Source organism: Heliangelus exortis, chromosome 1 (genome assembly GCF_036169615.1).
Source record: "Heliangelus exortis chromosome 1, bHelExo1.hap1, whole genome shotgun sequence".
NCBI classification, from domain to species: Eukaryota; Metazoa; Chordata; class Aves; order Apodiformes; family Trochilidae; genus Heliangelus; species Heliangelus exortis.
Genome location: NC_092422.1, coordinates 66,109,594 through 66,128,769, shown reverse-complemented (window position 1 = coordinate 66,128,769; position 19,176 = coordinate 66,109,594). Strand labels below are relative to the sequence as shown.

The 19,176-nt window shown below is 39.1% G+C and overlaps 2 protein-coding genes across 2 annotated transcripts in view; one reads left to right on the top strand and one right to left on the bottom strand.

The window, feature by feature from the left end:
• The window catches only part of HERC2 (HECT and RLD domain containing E3 ubiquitin protein ligase 2), a 110,414-nt gene extending 97,928 nt beyond the window's left edge, over window positions 1–12,486 (top strand). Inside the window, 8 exon segments of the mRNA XM_071746686.1 lie at window positions 568–651; window positions 5,723–5,864; window positions 6,650–6,844; window positions 6,946–7,058; window positions 7,942–8,132; window positions 9,981–10,086; window positions 10,730–10,942; window positions 11,485–12,486. Coding sequence (XP_071602787.1) covers window positions 568–651; window positions 5,723–5,864; window positions 6,650–6,844; window positions 6,946–7,058; window positions 7,942–8,132; window positions 9,981–10,086; window positions 10,730–10,942; window positions 11,485–11,757 — 1,317 coding nt within the window. The 3' untranslated portion in view covers window positions 11,758–12,486.
• LOC139797453 (magnesium transporter NIPA2-like) overlaps window positions 1–19,176 on the bottom strand; it is a 286,983-nt gene that overhangs the window by 165,478 nt on the left and 102,329 nt on the right. The gene's annotated exons all lie outside the window — the stretch shown is intronic.

Here is a 19,176-nt window from a genome sequence, read left to right as displayed (position 1 = left end):
ACTTGATCCAAGTGTTTAGTGAGGGGACCACAGATACTTGAACTGTCATGACAAGATTTTTTGGGTTTTTTTCATTTGTTGTTTATTAATTGTCTCCCATTGCAAGTTTATATTGTCTTCAGCTTTTTAAACTGTTTTTCTCTAAAACTAATTATTCTCCATATACATACGTTATTCTGTTATAAGCTAACTGTTCCCTTTACTCAGTGGCATGCTGATTGCTTTGTAATAACTGAATATGGGTGCAGTACAACCTTTCAAGCCATGGAAGTTACAGGATACTTCCTCCTTTTTAGCATAACCCTTACCTAACATCTCACAGCTTAATTTTCTGCTGCTTTTGTTTGTTTTTTAGTATATTAGAAGTTTGCTTGTTTCCATTTATTCTAAAGAAATACTTGTGTAATGCCCTTTCTCGTGTTCTGTGATTGTACTCAGGAGGAAATTGTTGAAGGAGAGTATTGCAGGATCAATTTCTCTGTTCTACTTATTTTTAAATACATGCAGCTTTCTTATTTGATCAGAGTTTTGCCACTATTTAAATTTTTTTTATTCTTCTTTTTTTAGGAGGCAGCTTTCAGAAAAGTTGTGCAAGCAACTATGGTCAGAGATCGTCAGCACGGGCCAGTTGTAGAGCTCAACAGAATACAGGTATCTTAAGCTGAAGTTGTGATTTTAGTATCTGGATGTTTAGCTCAGAGTGCTATGTACATCTGTCAGGTTCCTTTGTGTTTCAGCCATGAGATGGATTTTTATCACAAAGCTGAACAATGAAGAAGTGAATGGAGCAAAGGCTGCTAGTTTTATTTTCAGTGCATTTTAATCCACACAGTAGTTTTTTGGGGGGGAGAGGGGACACTTGTTAAAATATTGAGTGATTTAGACTCTAATGAGTAAAGTATGTCCTGCTTGACAAAGGACTGCTTTTTTAAAACTCACTACATTAGATAATTGAAGACAGTAGTGATTCTGTTGCCTGTGTTACTTTTCCAAGTGGTCACATGAATTATTCAGCTGTTGCTTTCATAACAGCGAACATGAAGGAAAAAAAAAAAAAGGGGGGGGGGGGAGGAAATAAAAAGCCCTTGAATATAATTAAAAATCAGGCTGATAAACTCTTGTCTTTTGCTGGTCATCACATGTGGTCATATTGATTGCAGAGCCATTTGATACAAAAGGGCTTTTTTCCTTATCATTGACATTAGAAAATACACTGTTGTGCCTTAGGCCAGATATTTCTTTCTTCCATAGATATTTCTGTAATGTAGAACAGTAAAACATTGTTTTCTTTTAAATAGACTGAAGCCTGGTCTTACAGAGCCCTCATGCAGTTTTGTCCTTTAATAATGGTTTTCATTTTTTTGGTATTGTTTGAAGTAAGAAAACTTCCTCTTTGTAAAGTTAGGATTGAGAAATTGTGAATTTTAACTAACTAATTTTTTCTTAATGAACAGAAGCAATATTTCTGGTTCTTTGCCATTTTCTGTGGACATTTAAATTTCTTGTGATACTGTTGTGTGATTAAAACGTTTTCGTTTAGGTTATTATTTGGGAAGTTGAGGCTGAAGAGAGTGCTAGAGGTTTTCTTGTTAGGTTTTTTTGTTTGTTTTTTGGGTTTTTTTGTGTGTGTCAATTCAGAAAGTCTGATTAAAGCAGTACTAAATATTTAACTTCAAGAAGGAAACAGCTGAGTAGGTTTTGGGCTCATTTCCTAGTGTCCTCCTTCTACAGGTAATTAATCAAGATAGGCTTTCTCTTGTATTCCAGTTTGTTACTTGAATCTGTCTTGAAATCTAGGGAAGAACTGGTAGCTACAGAGCATCCCTTCTTCATAGATTCCAGGGAAAACAAAATATTGATGTAACACAAGTCTGTCCTAGATTTAACCAAGTTGAAGGCTGAGCCAGAAAATGAACCAGCAGTTAGTTACATGTCTGGGCAGGGCTCCAGTGCTCACCTTCATTTACTGGCCCTCTTTACTAGCAGATGAGATTTACATAGTATTACAGTACCCATGTAGCTTGTGTGCTGTCAAATGGGTAGTGTGTTATGACCTGTAGGCAGACACATTCACAGTGCTGTCAAATCATATGTTACCTTTGGACAAAAGATACTATCACAGGAGTTGAAAGGAATTTCCTTGATTTAAAAGGGAAACACAAATTTCAGTTGCTGAAGAGAATATCTACTTTCAGGACTGTAAATCTGCAAAGGTTTTCTAGTGTCATGGGAGGAATGTCACACTTACATGGATATGTGAAGTTTAATATCAGGATAATTTTGTTCTCCTTATGAGAGCTCCTTATTAAGTGTGAATTACAGAAATTTCACTGGCATGATCATTAAAAATAAATCTGATCTTAAAGTAGCCACAGTATATCAATGAATGAATTATTTGTTCTTTTGTGAATTCTACCCTTCAGTTTAAATAACTTTCCTCCTTCCTGGTTATTGTCTTCTCTATTATTAAATGTACTCATTTCATTTCATGACACCCTTCATTTCTTTTACCTGAACTGATTGAGCTAAGCTTGCATAGCATAGCCTTTCTCTACTCCTTCTCTTTTTATGCTGCCTTTTTCTTTCCTTTTCTTTTTTTCTTTTTTTTTTTTTTTTCTTTCTTTTTTTTACCATTTTGGTTTGAGCACAGCTAAACCTCAAGGTACAAGTGATACCATGTGTGTGCTCTTGCATTTATTACACTGATAGTACTCTACCTCTTCAGGATATTGATTTCAGGACATATCCTTAAATTGTGTTTGTTTTCTTCATAGATCTGTCTTCTATGTGTTTCTCATTCTTAGCTGATTCCAACTAGTAAGCTGTCATCATTCTGTAAACTTTTTTATTAGTTTTTGAGTGTATTGCTCTCCACACATATTCCATAGCATCTCCAAAAAATTAGGAGATACTGTATTTCTCCAAAGTTCTGGTGCATTGAAGGGAGTCCCAAAGGCTGACCAGTGTCTCAGGCTCTTGGCTCTCAGGCTGCTTGACAGAAATACAATACCTGTCCTTCAGGTTCAGAGAAAGAACTTACATTTTAGTCTTCATTGCTTCAAAATGCTTTAACCAGATTACAGATTGACTTGATTGCTCCCCTTCCCCCCAGCTCTGTTGCAATGGTTCTGCTCTCAATAAATGATTGTTTGCTCAGGCAAATTCTTTAACTTGATTCTTCCACACTTCTTTGTTGTGTGCTGCTTTTGAACTGCATTTCTCTCTGGTCCAGGTTGGTTTTCCACAAGCTGATATGTTCTGATGATAGACTGTTTTATGAAAATCCTTCTTGGGCTCTAATCAATTTATTAACTTGTTTTATGCTAAAAAGTTATCAGCAAGAAGACTGGAACTGTATTTTAGAAACTTGAGATGCTGCAAAATCTGGCATGTATTGATGAGGGTTATGTCTGATCCTGTTCAGCCTATTCAATAAAATGGATTTCACAGGACACCTATTGTGTGTCTAAATGAAAGGATTTGGAAGCATGAGCAAGATTGCTCTAGACCTCTACAATAAAAAGTTAAAACACTTGTGGTGGGTTGTGGCCTAAATATATTTTTATGAATTGTTGCCATTTTTCAGTGAAGTGTTTTACTTTTGGTAATAGTGTAATGAATTTTAATATGGGCATCTGTCTTTGTCAGCAAACACTATATTAAGGTGCTGGCAGAAATGGCCATAATCCTTCATGGCATTCCTACATTGCTTTTTTAAAAGTCAAATTGTAACCATTCCTGCATCTAAATGATCAGATGAGATGAAAATTCTGTGTTGCTAGTAAGTAAATACTAAATCAAATCTATATTAGCAAATGTGCATGCCAGCCTATTCAGTTTAGGCAGGATTGCTTGCTTTTTTATTGTCACATCATCAATTTGGTTTTTAGGTCTGAGGTTTGAAAGAACAGTGAATTAACTACTGCTTTCTCAGGCCTTTCTTAAGAGAAGACCCAGTGATTTCTCAACTTTAAACTTTTCAGGTCCTTGTGAATGCAGTGAGACAAAAATTAGAGAAGAGAAAACCATTTGAGGCCAGGCAAGACATATACTTGGTGGTAATATGTGTGATTTTACTCATCAGCAGTGGTTTTTTTGTAGTGCAGAGAAAACATGACATCATGATAAGGTGGATTGTTTTAAAAGCAAAACACAATAAACAAAGATCATGGTTTTGCTGGCTACAGACATTGCTTATAAGATACAGCACTCTCCCACAATGAAACCATCCTGGTTAAGGCCAAAAGTTAGAAGAATACATAATCCCTTTATTCAGAGAAGGTGTCCTCCAAATTCCTTACTGTCTTTTCTGGTGGTGAGCCTTGCTCTTTATTTTCCTGGCAGCAGGCCTTGCCTTGCTGCTATCTTGGGTGAGCCTTGCTTTGCAGGGTGGGACCCTGCCTTTTGCTATCTCCCAGGTTTCTCAAATTATCAAGGTGGCCCCCCACATTAGGCATTCCATTTTTTTAGAAATCCATTGAATTAAAAGCAGCTTGTATTGATACAGATTATCTTATGCAAGAGGAGGACTTGAATGTGTCAGCCTGAAGTAAGTCTGCTGGATGATTTTTCCAAAGTGTTAAAAAGTATGGAACATCAGAACACCTGGATTTTGAGATGTACTGTACCGTGGAGTGGGAACAAATACAGGTTATTGGGATGAGTCTGGGTTATTTCTGAGCAGTTTTCAGGGGTACTGGTGAACTCCATGCACTGTAGAATTCTCTTTGCAGCCAGGGCAGGTTGAGAATATAAACTGCAGAACTAAATACTGCGTTTCTCCAGCCTTCTGCTTTATTTCCATTTCTTTCATCTTCAAACTGTTGAAAATTTTTTTTTATTCTTATCCACTTTGTGTGCTTCTCTTGTGTGCTTCTCTTGAAATTTTCTTTGCATGCCATTTCTTGCAGATCTTAATCGAATATTAAAATACACTTTTTCTGTAGATGCCTAGGAAACACATTGCTCTGTGTGTGTATACACGTATTTTCATATTACTAACTAATTTTTAGAGTCTTCTAATAAGCAGCATACATGCATATGTCAATATTAACATTAATGATTATACAAAGAACATATGTTAAGCTTTTTGGCCAACAGCAACAGCCTCCGACCTGTCTTATATATGAAAAACTTACACAGATTTGACAGCTAAATGTATGAGTAGAGATGTATTACCTAAGTGGATTTGTGATCCAGAAAAACATTAATTTACCTAGACATAGCCTGCTTTTTCATAAATACCAGATGAAAACTTTTTAATCAACAAATTTTATCATTGATACTCCTTTGTCTTTCCATTTTCCTTTAAAGATGAACTGATATATGCTGAATAGAGACAGGTGAACAATAAAGTGTCTGAAATTAAAGATAAGTAAGGTATTGGTGGATGGGGGAACATAAAATTCCTTATCTATGGAAGAAAGCCCACAGGGTTGTCAACTCAAATGATCAGAATCATTACCTGAAGAATAACAGTATATAACAGGAGTCTGTGATCCCTGTGTCTAAGGATGGATACTAGAAAGTACTGAAAAATATTGTAGAACTCTAGTTTTAAATTTGATTCTTTCGCTGTATATGTTACATTTATACAAGGTACATTGTGGACCTCTGCAAATGTTTCACTGAACACATTAGAATTTTATGAAACCTTATGGTCTGATCCTGCACAGTGGTGCCAGCTGAAATATGTCCTCTGTATAATGTGCTTGCTCAACAGGTGAAACGTTCTAGAAGTAAAGGAGGACTGGCTGGGCCTGATGGTACAAAGTCAGTTTTTGGACAGATGTGTGCTAAAATGAGTTCCTTTAGCCCAGATAGCCTTCTACTTCCTCATCGAGTTTGGAAAGTCAAGTTTGTTGGTAAGAGGAGTCTCTACATTCCCCCATTCCTTCATTCCTTACCCCCCCAGTTTTGCACTTAACTTTAGTTTTTTTCAGATTTACTTTTTTTTTTTTTTTTTTTTTTTTTGGAGGACATGAAGGAAAAAAGACACATAGGAAAACAATGTATGTATGTAGGCAAAGGAAGGTGCTTAAAATGTTAGGAAGCAAAAAAAGCCTTTTTAAGTGATTTTATAAAGAACCTTGATATAAGTGAAAGTGTCTCTATATTGTCCTCAAATTCCAGAGGCAACTCTTTTGCTTACAACAAATGTTCTGCAAATCTAAGCCTGTATTTCAGCTGTCTGAACTGATAAATAATCCTGGCCAGTTTTACAATTCACATATCACTTTGTGATTTTTTGGAGGAAGAGTATTTTAGATTGAAGACCATCCAATCTACTTTGTGTAATTTATATAAAATATATTTACCTTAAAATGTCCCTTAGGAATTGCATTGCTTTGACTTTCTTGTTCTACTTGTGTTCTGTTTTATTTTAGTTTGTGTACAACACAAAAATGTTAGTTACGCTCAGGCAAAATAGTATTTTTTGACACTGGCATATGTTGTATGATTTACAATAAACTGGAAATATCCAAGTATAAAGCAAAGCATAAAGGGTTTTCATATGAACAGATATGACAGTGTAGCTTTCATTAAACTTCTGCTTACTGGTCCATCCCCATGGAAGACATAATTTATTTCAATACTTCAATTAATTTTTGAAAGAACACTTAATTGTGAGCCTTTTTCCTTCCCCAAGGTGAATCTGTGGATGATTGTGGAGGAGGTTATAGTGAATCAATAGCAGAAATGTGTGAGGAGCTTCAGAATGGGCTGACCCCTCTGTTAATTGTGACACCAAATGGAAGAGATGAATCTGGAGCAAACAGAGATTGTTTCCTATTAAATCCTGCTGCCAAGTCACTCTTGCATATGAACATGTTTCGCTTTCTTGGTAATTAGCAACACTGATATTCTGCTTGCATTGCATGATCAGAATGTTGGGAATCTAAGAAAAACCCCCACAACCTAAAAATGTTTTGTTGGAACTTACAGGTGTACTTTTGGGCATTGCTATTCGGACTGGCAGCCCTCTGAGCCTCAACCTGGCTGAGCCAGTGTGGAAACAGCTTGCAGGAATGAACCTGACAATTGCTGATCTCAGTGAGGTAAGTAGGAAGTTTCTGAGTAGGGTATAGCTTAAAGACAAGCAGCTTCTAGTGTAAATTTTTCTCCAGTGTTTTGCTGCCCTGGTTTCTATATATGTGTATTTTGACTGTCCTTTTACATTTTGAGATGGTATGTAAGGTTGACTTGTATTCACTGTAAAACTGTAAAGGTACAAATTGTTTACAAGTAGTTAAATAAGCTATTTGAATTCTAGAGCATTCTCAGATATTCTTATGAATTTGACTAAATAAATGCTTGTGGTCAAACTCCTACTTTTCAGAAGACATTTCTGTAGTTGTTTCTGTCCGTTGTGCCAGGATACAGGAACTGGTTGGTTGTGCTGGAGTAAGAGAGTTTATTCAAAGTACTACTTGAAATGGTTTGTTCTGACACACTGAACATCACAAACGTTTTGTTCACTGAGCTCAGTAAATGTGTAGTTAGAGTGGGGTCTCTGCTACAAAGAAGAGTTTTGTCTCAAATAGTGTCATGTAGCAATGGAAATGAACTTACTGTAAAAGCATGGAGACATTTACCTGAGAATAAGGGGATTCCTTTTGTACCAAAATCAACGTTGTACTTCATAGACTTGGTTACGTTTTTAAGCTTTAAACCAGTTTTCCTATGTAGTGCAGGTTGTTGGAAAATGCTCAAGAGGATTGAAATCCAGAACACATGCACCCACCACATCCCTACATGATGACATTTTCTGTAAAACACTGAGGCATTTAATGGCTTTGAAATTCAGTTAGATGGGTTATGGTCAGACATTTCACAATGCTTTTTGGTAGATGATACATGACACGCTGCTTTTGATATGCAAGAGATGCTGTTGTATACTTTAGTAAACCAACTTTAATTTGGGTTTGTTGTTTTCAAAAGGTTGATAAAGATTTTATTCCTGGGCTCATGTACATTCGAGACAATGAAGCTACTTCAGAAGAGTTTGAAGCTATGAGCCTCCCATTCACTGTGCCTAATGCAAGTGGTCAAGATATTCAGCTGAGTTCCAAGTATACCCATATTACCTTGGATAACAGAGCTGAGTATGTGAGGCTGGCAATAAACTACAGGTTTGTTGAATAAGTCCTTCAAATTATTGACACGAATAACCATTTTCTTTTAAAAATATGTAAAAGCTTTTAAACAATATACTACTTTACCTCTATGTACAAGTATTTTAATATTTCCATGTGATTTTAATATTAATTTTCTGATTTCTTTTGATCTGTCCAAGGAGAGAAGATGAAACAAATTTTAGGAAAAAAATATACTAGCAGGTCTGTCTCTAGATTTTAATAGCTGTCCTGACAGAGCAGTTTTGGCAGCCACTTTTACAGATGGAGAAATGCCCCTTCCATCTAGTTCTTTCTATGTGATATAATGTATTGGGCTCAATCATTAAGCTTTTTATGAAAAGAGCTTAGATTTAGTACTACTGCTCTCACACTTTTTCAAATCATCAATTGCAGTCAGGAGCAGTCCCAGCTGAATTCCTCATAAATTCTTATCCATGTTGGAATGCACAAACCAATCCGTTCATTCCCCAAACAGCATAACATAAGTCTGACACCTAGACACAGACAAGGAAATTGACCCATGGGTGCCAAAAGCTGAACATTGCACTGAAATCAGTGGGAAACAGTTATTTAGCATTAGGGAAGACAGGCTTTTGGTTATTAAATGCTTATGTAGCTAATCCAGATAAGTACATCTACAAAGCAACCACAGGCATCTTGTTATGTGAAACAGGGGCCCTAGTGCCTGTCGCACTATGGAAGTTTAGATAATTTGGACAAGAAGCAGATTCATAGTTGTTTTATTCCCTCTGCCACAGTTAACTCCTTAGAGGGTACTTGAGTAGGACTGTGCCATTGCTATATACTTGCTTTTTAGTTTGTAGTTACAGTGTCTGCCAACAACTGCTTGCTTACAGTTCTTTGGGTTTTATTTTGTTTTTCTATAAATGGTTATGAAACAATACTCAAACCCATTTTTGACAGCAGAAAGGGATTTCATTTGGAATGGGTAAATGATCTTGTGTACATAAAAATGTTACATTCCTTTGAAGAAATGATTTTGCTCTCTTGTCAGTTCTGGCTATCCTCAAAGGACACAAGCAGTTGTAAAGCATTTTACAGTTAAAAGCCCTGTGGGTGAAATATTTAAATGTTTGGGTTAAGTATCAAGTTTTTTAATTATATGAAGCCCTTGAGATAAAAACTAGAACCCGAGTATAATCTATGAGAAAAAAGTGGATGCATTAAGATCAAGTTTCTCCTGACATCTTTGTTTCTTTTGGTAATGACAAGCCTGAGGGGAGGATTTGTCAGTGATGTGAATCTCTGCTCTGAAGAGCTCTGTAAGTCATCTCAGAAATTATTTGACAGGGAAAAAAAAAAAGCACAAAACACAAATCATTGGTGGCAGCAGAATTGGCAATAATAATGTAAGTGTTATAATAATAATAAGTCTTAGACTTATCTGTGTCTGCCTTGAAATGAAACAGCTCCTGTCCTCAGACATCACATTTCAGTTCAGACCCATTTTTCTTCTACCATAATGTCTGGGAATGTTTGAGGGCAGAGTTTCAAAGCACAGCCATTCTTTTCCCAAGAGCATGTTGTTTCCAAATAGGAAATGGTTTATTCTTGCCAGGCACAGCACATGAATAATACTGGAAATAAAATATCCTAAACATTGAGAGGTATTTCTCCATGCTGAGCTTGCTGTGCAACATGGATTGGTGTAGAAGCAGCTATAAGTCAGGTATCTTGTGTGTCAAATGTTTAATAATGTTCCTTGCCACGTAGCTGGAGATGTGAGGGGAAAGCTTAAAGTTTTACTTGGTATTACAGTATTTGCTGGAAATAAGGGCTAGAAATGACATTCACAGAAACTCTGGAAATGTGTCCCTGCAGACTTCACGAATTTGACGAACAAGTTGCAGCAGTTCGTGAGGGGATGGCCCGTGTTGTCCCGGTTCCTCTGCTTTCACTGTTTACAGGATATGAACTGGAAACTATGGTATAAATTTCCTTTTTGCTACCTCTGTTAGACTAACTTAGTGTGACCTTCGTTTACTTACTAATCCAAAACTCACCTTTGATACTCTTTGCGGTGCTTACTCTGTGTTTGCAAACATTTTGTCAAAGGAAAGACTAGAAAATGTTTAATTGCCCTTTTGGTGTTAATAAGGTTATTTTAATGTAGTTGAGCAGTGATGTAATGAATTATTTCTGGAGGAAACAAACAAACAAAAAACCCTAAACATACCCACAAAAGGACCTAGGAGATGAATTGGAGATATTAGTCCCAGGTAAAATGTTAAATTCTTTATGTGATACAGGAGTGAGAAAGAAGGTTTGTTACTGTCCCCCAGTTAGGAAACTATGCACAGCGCTTCAAATATTTGAATGCTCATTTTGTCAATATAAAAGTTGATGAAGTAGTTTAAGGGAAAGGCTCATTAGTGTCCAATAATTGGGAAGATGTGCGTTTAGTATCATTGTACTAAGAGGCTTTGCATAGCACTTCAATATGCATTGAATGTTCATTTTGTCGATGTAAAAGTTGATGAAATATTTTAAGAGAATGGAGGGGAACAAGTAACCTGTAATTTCTTGGATTAGACTTTTGTTTGCTTATCACTCTACTTTATTTTTTTCAGGTGTGTGGAAGCCCGGATATTCCACTTCACCTTCTGAAATCTGTAGCAACTTACAAAGGAATTGAGCCCACTGCTCCCTTGATACAGTGGTTCTGGGAAGTGATGGAGTCCTTCTCCAATACCGAGCGATCTCTCTTCCTGCGTTTCGTGTGGGGCCGAACACGGCTGCCCAGGACTATTGCAGACTTTAGAGGGAGAGACTTTGTTATTCAGGTAAGGTGTATGACATGAGGCATTGGGTTTTTATTTAAAAAAAAAAATTGGCTGGTGGTATTAGACTGCTTATGTAATACTGCATTTGAGATTTGACAGTGCAACAGAGACCTGTAATGTCCATACATATTTTTCTCTCTTGACTTGAGCAAGTGGATATTTGTTTCATTTCCCAGCCATTCGTGTCTCTGGAATTTGATAGTTTTCCACTGTCAGTCATCAGCTGCTTTTGTTGGCATTTATTGAGCATTTACTGCAGCTCAGTATTCATTTCAGCTAAATTAAAAAAACCACAATCTTCAAATCATATTTAGGTATTTGCTAAAGGGATGCAATCTTCTTTATATTGTTCCCAAACACATAATCATAATCAAAGACACTTGTATACGGCTTTATTTATTTACCTAGTGTGTGGAAAATGGGTCTGGTCTTTTCAGAATCACAAGTCTAACACACCAGTAAAAAAATCCTCAAGTATTATTCTGATATTAATTGTGCTTCGGATAGTGAGTAAAAGATACGGCGCTTTTTGTTTTCACCAGGTATTGGATAAATACAATCCCCCAGACCACTTCCTACCCGAGTCGTACACTTGCTTCTTTCTCCTGAAGCTGCCCAGGTATTCCTGTAAGCAAGTACTAGAGGAAAAACTGAAATATGCCATTCACTTCTGCAAGTCCATAGACACGGACGATTATGCCCGGATAGCGCTGACAGGAGAGCCGGCGGCTGATGACAGCAGTGATGATTCTGATAATGAAGATGCAGATTCCTTTGCTTCAGATTCTACACAGGACTACTTAACAGGACATTAAAACATAATAGAAGTGATAGTTGTCACAAGCACTGAGGCAAAACGCCAAAACGACAATAAAGCCAAGGACAGTTTAGGTCTGAGATTATAGAGTGTATAGTCAGAAGAGTGGTGATGTTCTGAACGTGGGGAAAGTGTGTTTGCTACTCTCAGTAGGAATTAAGGGTTACAGCTTAAACCATCAGCTTAGAATAAATGGCACAGTTTATGGGCATTTAACATTTATTTTAAGAGCTGAAAGTGGCCTCCCATAATGCTGCACTACATTTAGAAACTTTGTGTTTACTGAAGTGTTGTAAATGTTCATATAAATATGGTAGTGCAGCATCCAAAAAGGCAATGAAACCTTGAAATTGTGGGTGCAATAGGGTTTTTTTCATATTAAGTGTTGTGTTCTGTGCATCTTCTTGATTGTATATTGGAAATACTGTGCAACAACTGAATAGTATTATAAATATTTCAATTAACTTTACTAGAAGTTTGTTAAAAATTTTTGAACATTGAATTAACATTATTCCTTGAAATTCTTCTATAGATAATAAAAATGGCTAATAGTTTCACCTCCACCCCTGGTTTGTATATTTTAGCTTATGCATTATTTATCTCAAATTTGATACCTTTCTGTGAACAGCACCATAATTCTTATCATGGAAAGTGTACTGTATATAATTTGTGCCATGTAAATGCAGAAGTTATAATTTCCCTCCAAATAAAAGTTCTGCCACAGAAAGACATTTGTAGGTGTTTTTAATGGTAATGCAGCTTTCATGTGGGATCTATGGCTCTACTTAGGAACGTTTCTGCCATTTACATCTGTTGACCAAGCACTGATGGTGCTGCTCCAGCAATATGTAGCTATAGTAGATAGATTATTGTAGGCAGAACACGAGCTGTAGTAAACTCAGAGCAAGCCTACACAGCAGGCTAATGGTAGCAATTAGGTACACTTTGTTTATGCAGTTGTTCTTAATGATACTGTTGCCAGTAATGGTGAATTTGTTCTTGGACACCTGGGAAAAAAGTTGCTTCTGAGGAAGTGTAAGGGGTGAGTTTCTTCAAGTGCTTGAATGGGAGTAGAAGAGTATGGCAATATTGGGCTCTGAGAAAATGAGATCGTTTTAAAAGGCTTGATCATAAAACTTGGTACATCTGGAGTGGCCCATTTGAGTAACTCACTGAAATCATGTAGCATTCAGGCAGGTACTCTGTGTTTAACAGGCAGTGTATGCACAGTTTTTCAAAATAGGAAAATAAGGTTTAGTAGTGCCAGAGCATTGATATTTTATTTAAGAACCCAGTAGAAGGTGGTATAATACCATTTCTTCACTAATTATTACGATAGGCATATGTGAAATATTGAATATTTTACGATTCAGAGTTGATTGTTTTGGGATTTTTTTAATGTGTGCGTTTGACTTCTGTTACAATTTCTGTGAATTTTAAATATTAACTGTGTTAGTGAAATCAGTTTTCCTAAGACATACTTGATATTTCAAAATAGTGGTGAAACTACTACGGAGTTTTGATATTTGAGGTTCAGGTGCCTGTTTCATGCTGAAGGTCTCTCGTAATAAATACTCCTGTCCTGATACTCTGTCTCGTTGGAGATTCCAGAAGTCAGCTTGTGTCCTGTCCTGATTTGCTCTGCCTGCTGATGAGAGTCCTTTTTGAGTCTTATAAAATGTTGCAAAGCCCCAAAGCGTTAAGCAACCTTTTTTATCTTTGCTTCTGAATCGGATTTATCCTGAGATAAAGAGTGGAGAATCTAGTACAGAACGTCTCATGTGGTCATCTGCTGTCCTGATGCCATGATAAGACTGGAACCCCGTAGGCATCCAGCTTCATCAAAGAGATTCCAGGAGGTGATGGATGAATCATACCCAAATGCCATGAGCCCAAGGACTGAGTCCCTGTTCAGCTGCCATTCTGGAATTACAAACCCCATTTTAGGAGCATATGAACTGCTGTAATGTGGAGAAGTTTTCTAATTCATTTAGGGAAAAAATAATGATAATTAAAAATTAAGATCAGCGCTTGTCTTCCAAAAAAAAGCAAAAATGAAATACATTTTTTGTAAGGCAGCAGTTTTGGTTATTAAGTGAACTTACCTAAAAGAAGGTTTTTCAAGCCTCCTTCTTTGCTTTCTTATCCAAACAGGAGAGTCTCAGGTGCAGCTTTACAGTGCGAAATGCTTGTCACCTGTGTCCTGACTTACAGTGCTGCTGAGTAGCCAGTCCTCATTCTTGAACCATTGTTTGAAGTGCCCAAAAAATGGAATTTGCTCTTAATTGGCTTTCTTATGCAAATTCCTAGTCTGAGAAGGATAAGGATTCAACCTTGCAAATGAGGAATGGTTTGCTAGTGCTCCTTTGCCTTCTGCATATGCTCCTTCCCTCTAAAAACCAATGCTGGTTTGATTTATTATTAAAACTTTACCATTATGAAATTGGAGAAGACTGAGAGAAAAATTGCTTCCCACGTTCAAAATTACGTTGTTGCCTGGATAAATTCCTAGTACCTCTAAAACCATCTGATTGCTGCTAAACAACCTGTGAAAACGGAGAGAAAATGAGTGAGATCAGGGGGCACGTGCCATATTACTTTTTTATAAGTGGTATTTCTTCCTAAAAATCATGTTTACTTGTCGGTTTCTGTCCCTGAGCCCCTCCTGCCCAGCTTCTGGGGGTCTCTGCCCAGGCTGGGCCCCGTGGCTGCTGCTTTCCCTTCCCTGTGCACATCCCCCCAGGGGCACACATCCCACAGATGGAGACAGGAGATGCTGACGGGGTTTCTGCTGCACACCCCCCATGCCTTTCCTTCATCAGCAGTTTCAGTGTTGGTGTTTGCCTGACAAGGGCTGGGCAGAGTGCTCAAAGAACCACAGGGAGGCACGGAGGTGGTCAGTAGACTGGATGTGGTTTGTGGGCAGTAGGCTAATGAGTGATAAGCTTGTTCCACACAATAAATCCAAGCTCTTTCCTGCAGAAAGGGAAGTTCTGAGGATGGGCTGCAGGACCTCCAGCCATAGACAAGGGTAGCAAACCCACACTGGCAGGGTTTGTGTAAGATCTGACAGACTCTGAGCTTGTTCTAAAGGTTACCATCTGGAGATGCAGTGGTCCAGATTTTCTGTACTGGGAGGGGTTTATACTGGCAGTTCACAGATGGATACTGGATACAGGCTTTTGTAGATATGTGATGTATGTAAATGAAAGTGTGGCCTACGGCTTCAGGAAGGAGTCAAGACTGTGTGTAATCTTTTATTTACAGTGAGGGCCAAACAGCATTGTAAGAACTTTATGATGAGGCAATGTTAGTGGACAAAAGCACTGTGACAGACCAAACAATTCAGCAATGACAAGCAGCCACAAAAGGAGCAAGTATCCATACAGGACAGTTCCATTGGGATTCAGAGGCAGGAGGTCCATTTGGGCTTGATAATCACAGAATTGTTTTTGTTGGAAAAGGCTTTTAAAATCATCGAGTCCAACCATTGACTCCATTAGCTCCGCTCCTGGGTATTACCTCAGACACAAGCATGATCCCTGGAGAAAATAGAAAGGGAAGCACATCTCTGGCAGTGTTAGAAAACAGATATGAAGAGGTCAAAAAGAGTGGGAATGTCTGGTGCAGAAAAGCTGGATAAAATCACTGTGGTAAATATTTCAATATTTCAATTTTTTCATTGGGGAAAAGAAAGGAAATTACCAATTGTCTGCAGTTTTCTAAAGCAGGATAAGAAGAAATAGCTTCCTTACAGGTGCTTGACACCCCTAACACTTTCTCACTTCAGGAGATGTTTAAGCACCAGAATGCCCAGTCTAGGTGTGGAATGAATTTTGATCAGTAAGACATTTTAAAACCTTATTAGACTTCTCTTGGTGATGATCTGACACTATTTGATCTGCTCACAGCCATGCAGTTGCCCAAATCTGAATCTTGAATCCTCAGTTGTTATTCTTGCAATGCTCTATTCCGCATTAGCTTCTCTAAAAATTAGTTTCTATCAAATAGAACAGACTTGGCAATGGTGCCCTGTCCAGAATGTTCTAACCAAGGTGCCTTGAGGCATCCAAACTTACTGCAGACAAGATCCTTGGAATCTTAAATCAATTGTTATGAGTGAGGAGAGTGAAGCTTTTCAGCTGTCTGCTTTTTTCCAGTGCAGACCTGCTCTGCTTCAACAGAGCAGGATCCTCCCTTTTTCAGTAAGAACTTCCTTGCCAAATGGCAACTCCTCTGCATGTCAAGCCCTCCCTGGCCCCATCAGGGCTTGCTGATCATTAGAGTAGTGACAGGGTTTTGTTCTGAGCTGCAAGAGCCCTCCTCTGCCTTCCTGCAGCTCCAGCCAGAGCTGCGTGTCTGCTGGGAGGGATTGCCACTGCTCTGGCTGAGCCTGGGCTGATGGCATGAGTGGTCTCCTCTGCCCAGGGTGAGCCTGGCTCTCTCAGCAACCCAGCACAGTAGTGTTTTTGGTTTTCAGTGTTTTTGGTGTTTTGGGTTTTTTGGTTTTTTTTCTGCCTCACCCCCTGCCTGAAAGCTCTGTGTGGTTGTTTTTCAGTGGGATTTTTTCCTTTCTCTGGTTTGTTAGATGGCTCCACAGCTAATTTTACTGACCCAGTAAGGTGGGTATGGGAGACCAAGCACCACCAAACCAGACCTGCCCCTGAGGCCTTTTTTATTCCTCTTTAGCAGCCCTCTGAGACTGGAAACACCATCCAAAAAGCTGCTCTCCTGCCAGGTGCAGGAGCTGTGTCTTGGCCATGGCCATTTCTTTTACAGCTGCAGGGAGGGAAAGAAACCCTGCTGAGCTGTGAGCGTGCTGCTTGTCTGCAAAGTGCAACCTCAGGGGCAGCCATTGCTTTGGCCACAAGAGAAGGGGATGTGTTGATGCCAGAGGCTTCCTGGTGAGGGATGGGAGTGGTGGAAACACAAGGCTGCCCATGGGGAAAGATGAGGAGGCATCAGACATTCATCTACAGCAGCTGGATCCTGATGGTGCCCTACAAGAGATGGGGATGCCAGGGACAAGGGATGCCCCCTGTCCACCAGGTGAAGCTGGTGGTGCTGGGAGAGCCCCTGCAACATGGGGACCTGGGCACATCTGGCACTTGGAACTGCCTCGTTTTGTTGTTTCCAATCCATTTTTTTTCTTTTTTTTCTCCTTAGTATTTCTGGCTTGTGGAAGTCTTTCATCTTGGTTCCATTTGCAGGCTCAGTGTTTGCATCCTAGCCTGCTCCTTTACTGGGATACCTGGCATTGTCAGCTCAGGGGGATGGAATTCCAGCTTCAAAGCTTTTACTGTTGGATCAAAAATGCCATAGCCCTGTGGCATGGAAAATTAAGTGTTGTGTAGACTCATTTTACCAGTTCAAACTTGCTCGAATTGTTACAGTGGTTGGTAAAGTAGATGTCACCAAGGTCAGTGTAGGGTTAGTTATCATCTATCCTGAAGCCAGTATGAAGCTCACCCAAATTTTGTATTGTGTCCCTGGGCTACTTGAGTGGGAATGCCATCCCATGGGCAGGTAATTTATTCTACTTTGTTTTGCACAAATCTAAATTGTTTATTGTTAAAATGGCAACTGTTTTGAATGTCAGTAATCTGTTTAACCATTTTTGTCCACTGTCAGGGGACAAATGTTGGGCCTTGTCAGGAGAGGGACACCCCTGAGAGTAAGAAACATGTTTGCTATAAAATTCTTCATAAATCCAGGCAAATACAACTCCAGGTGACAGTCTTGGTTGCAGGTGAAATCACTCTTGGATTCAGTCCTTGGGTTCACATTTCAGTCTTGATTTAGCACAGAACTGCCTGCCTGCTGCAGTACATCAATACCATCTTGATGTTTCTTTCCAAGATGGTCTTTCATGGTCCCAGACAGTTTGCAGTGGTGGTAAGATACCCATGCACAGCCATGACCAGGGGAGGTGAAGCTTCCTCTGTGGTTAAGGCACAGGACCAGGAGTCAGGAGATCCAAGTTCTTGCGTTGTACAAAAAAACCTATTCCAACACATAGGCTGCATTGTGAAAAGGGTTCTCATAGGAGTGCTACACACATTTCTTTGTTGGGTCCAAGGCTTCGTCCTTGCCAAGGGATGCACTGCAGAGAATTGGCTTTTCCCACCTAGAAAAGGCTGCCAGCCTGAAAAGGGAGTGAGGACAAACAGGACTGATGCTCATCTTTGGGTAAGAGGTACAATACTAGGTACTTGAAAGGAGCCTTGAAGTGGTGAGCACTGAGAGGGAAGGGGAAAGAGAAGGCAAACCCTGGCTGTGCTTACTTGTGTCACACTGTGTCACAAGAGCTTGAAAGGATGTGGTCAGCATACCAAGAAATGCAACTAGGATTGCCCTAATGTTTTATAAACAAATTACTCTTGATCTGGGTATTTTTTTGCCAAAGATGTAAGAGTAAGAGCATGGAGAGACAACTGCTTTGAGCAAATATGTGTTTACAGTAGCTGGCCATAGAAATGGCTTACATGCTCCCAGTGTGCTTTTGGGATACCCATCCATGCATGGCTTTGAAGTGAGAAGTGGACAAAAATCCCTAGCTAGAAGTTGCTTACAGGCTATTTAATTTGAAAGATATCTGCACAAGCTGTTTCAATTTGGGAGTGGTACAATCTGCCTTATCACCTTCTCATCTCTTTCAGAGTGGTGACAGCTGCTGCTAGGGCCTTAGGGGAGAAGGTGAAAGAAACACCAGCTCTGTGGCACCTCTGGGATCCCAGTTTCAGGCTGTTTTGTCATCTCAAAGCTCCTCTGAGACAGTAACCTGTACAGGGGTACTCAGTGCTTCCTCTACCCAGCAGAGTATATCCAGCTTTTCTGCTGCTTTTAGGAAAGAGGTGAATTGCAACTACTGAAAACCCATTTACCAACATGGCTGATCTTGGGCTCATTTTGCAAGTTTTCAGTAGCTTGGCTCTTGCCTGAAGAAGACATCAGCTCCTAATAACAACACCATAACCATGGTACTGCTGAGCTGAGAGGGGTTGCTCAGTATCTTGCTCAGGATTAAACATAAAAGATACTTTGGGGATGCTGAGATTGCTCAGAGAAGGGGCTGTAATATGTAAGGGTGGGATTTTGGCATGATGGAGATTTTTCATCTGGGTGAGGTTTGAATTGTTGTGAAGTGAAATTCTGCTTTCCTACCACCAAGATGGACTTTGACTTGCCAAAGCTGATCAGTCCTCAGCACCCTATGTGATGAGATCTACTTTTCAGAGGTATTTGAAGGTAACACAGAAAAGCAAGGCTGGTGATGGTCCCTGGAGAACAGCCCTGGTGATGGTGCAGAAAGAGATCCCTTTTGGCATGGCTTTTGGTCTGGTGGAGTGAATGGATGTTTTTACTGAACTGATAGTCATTATGATATGAACTGATAGTCATCCTGCAGTTTTCTGCT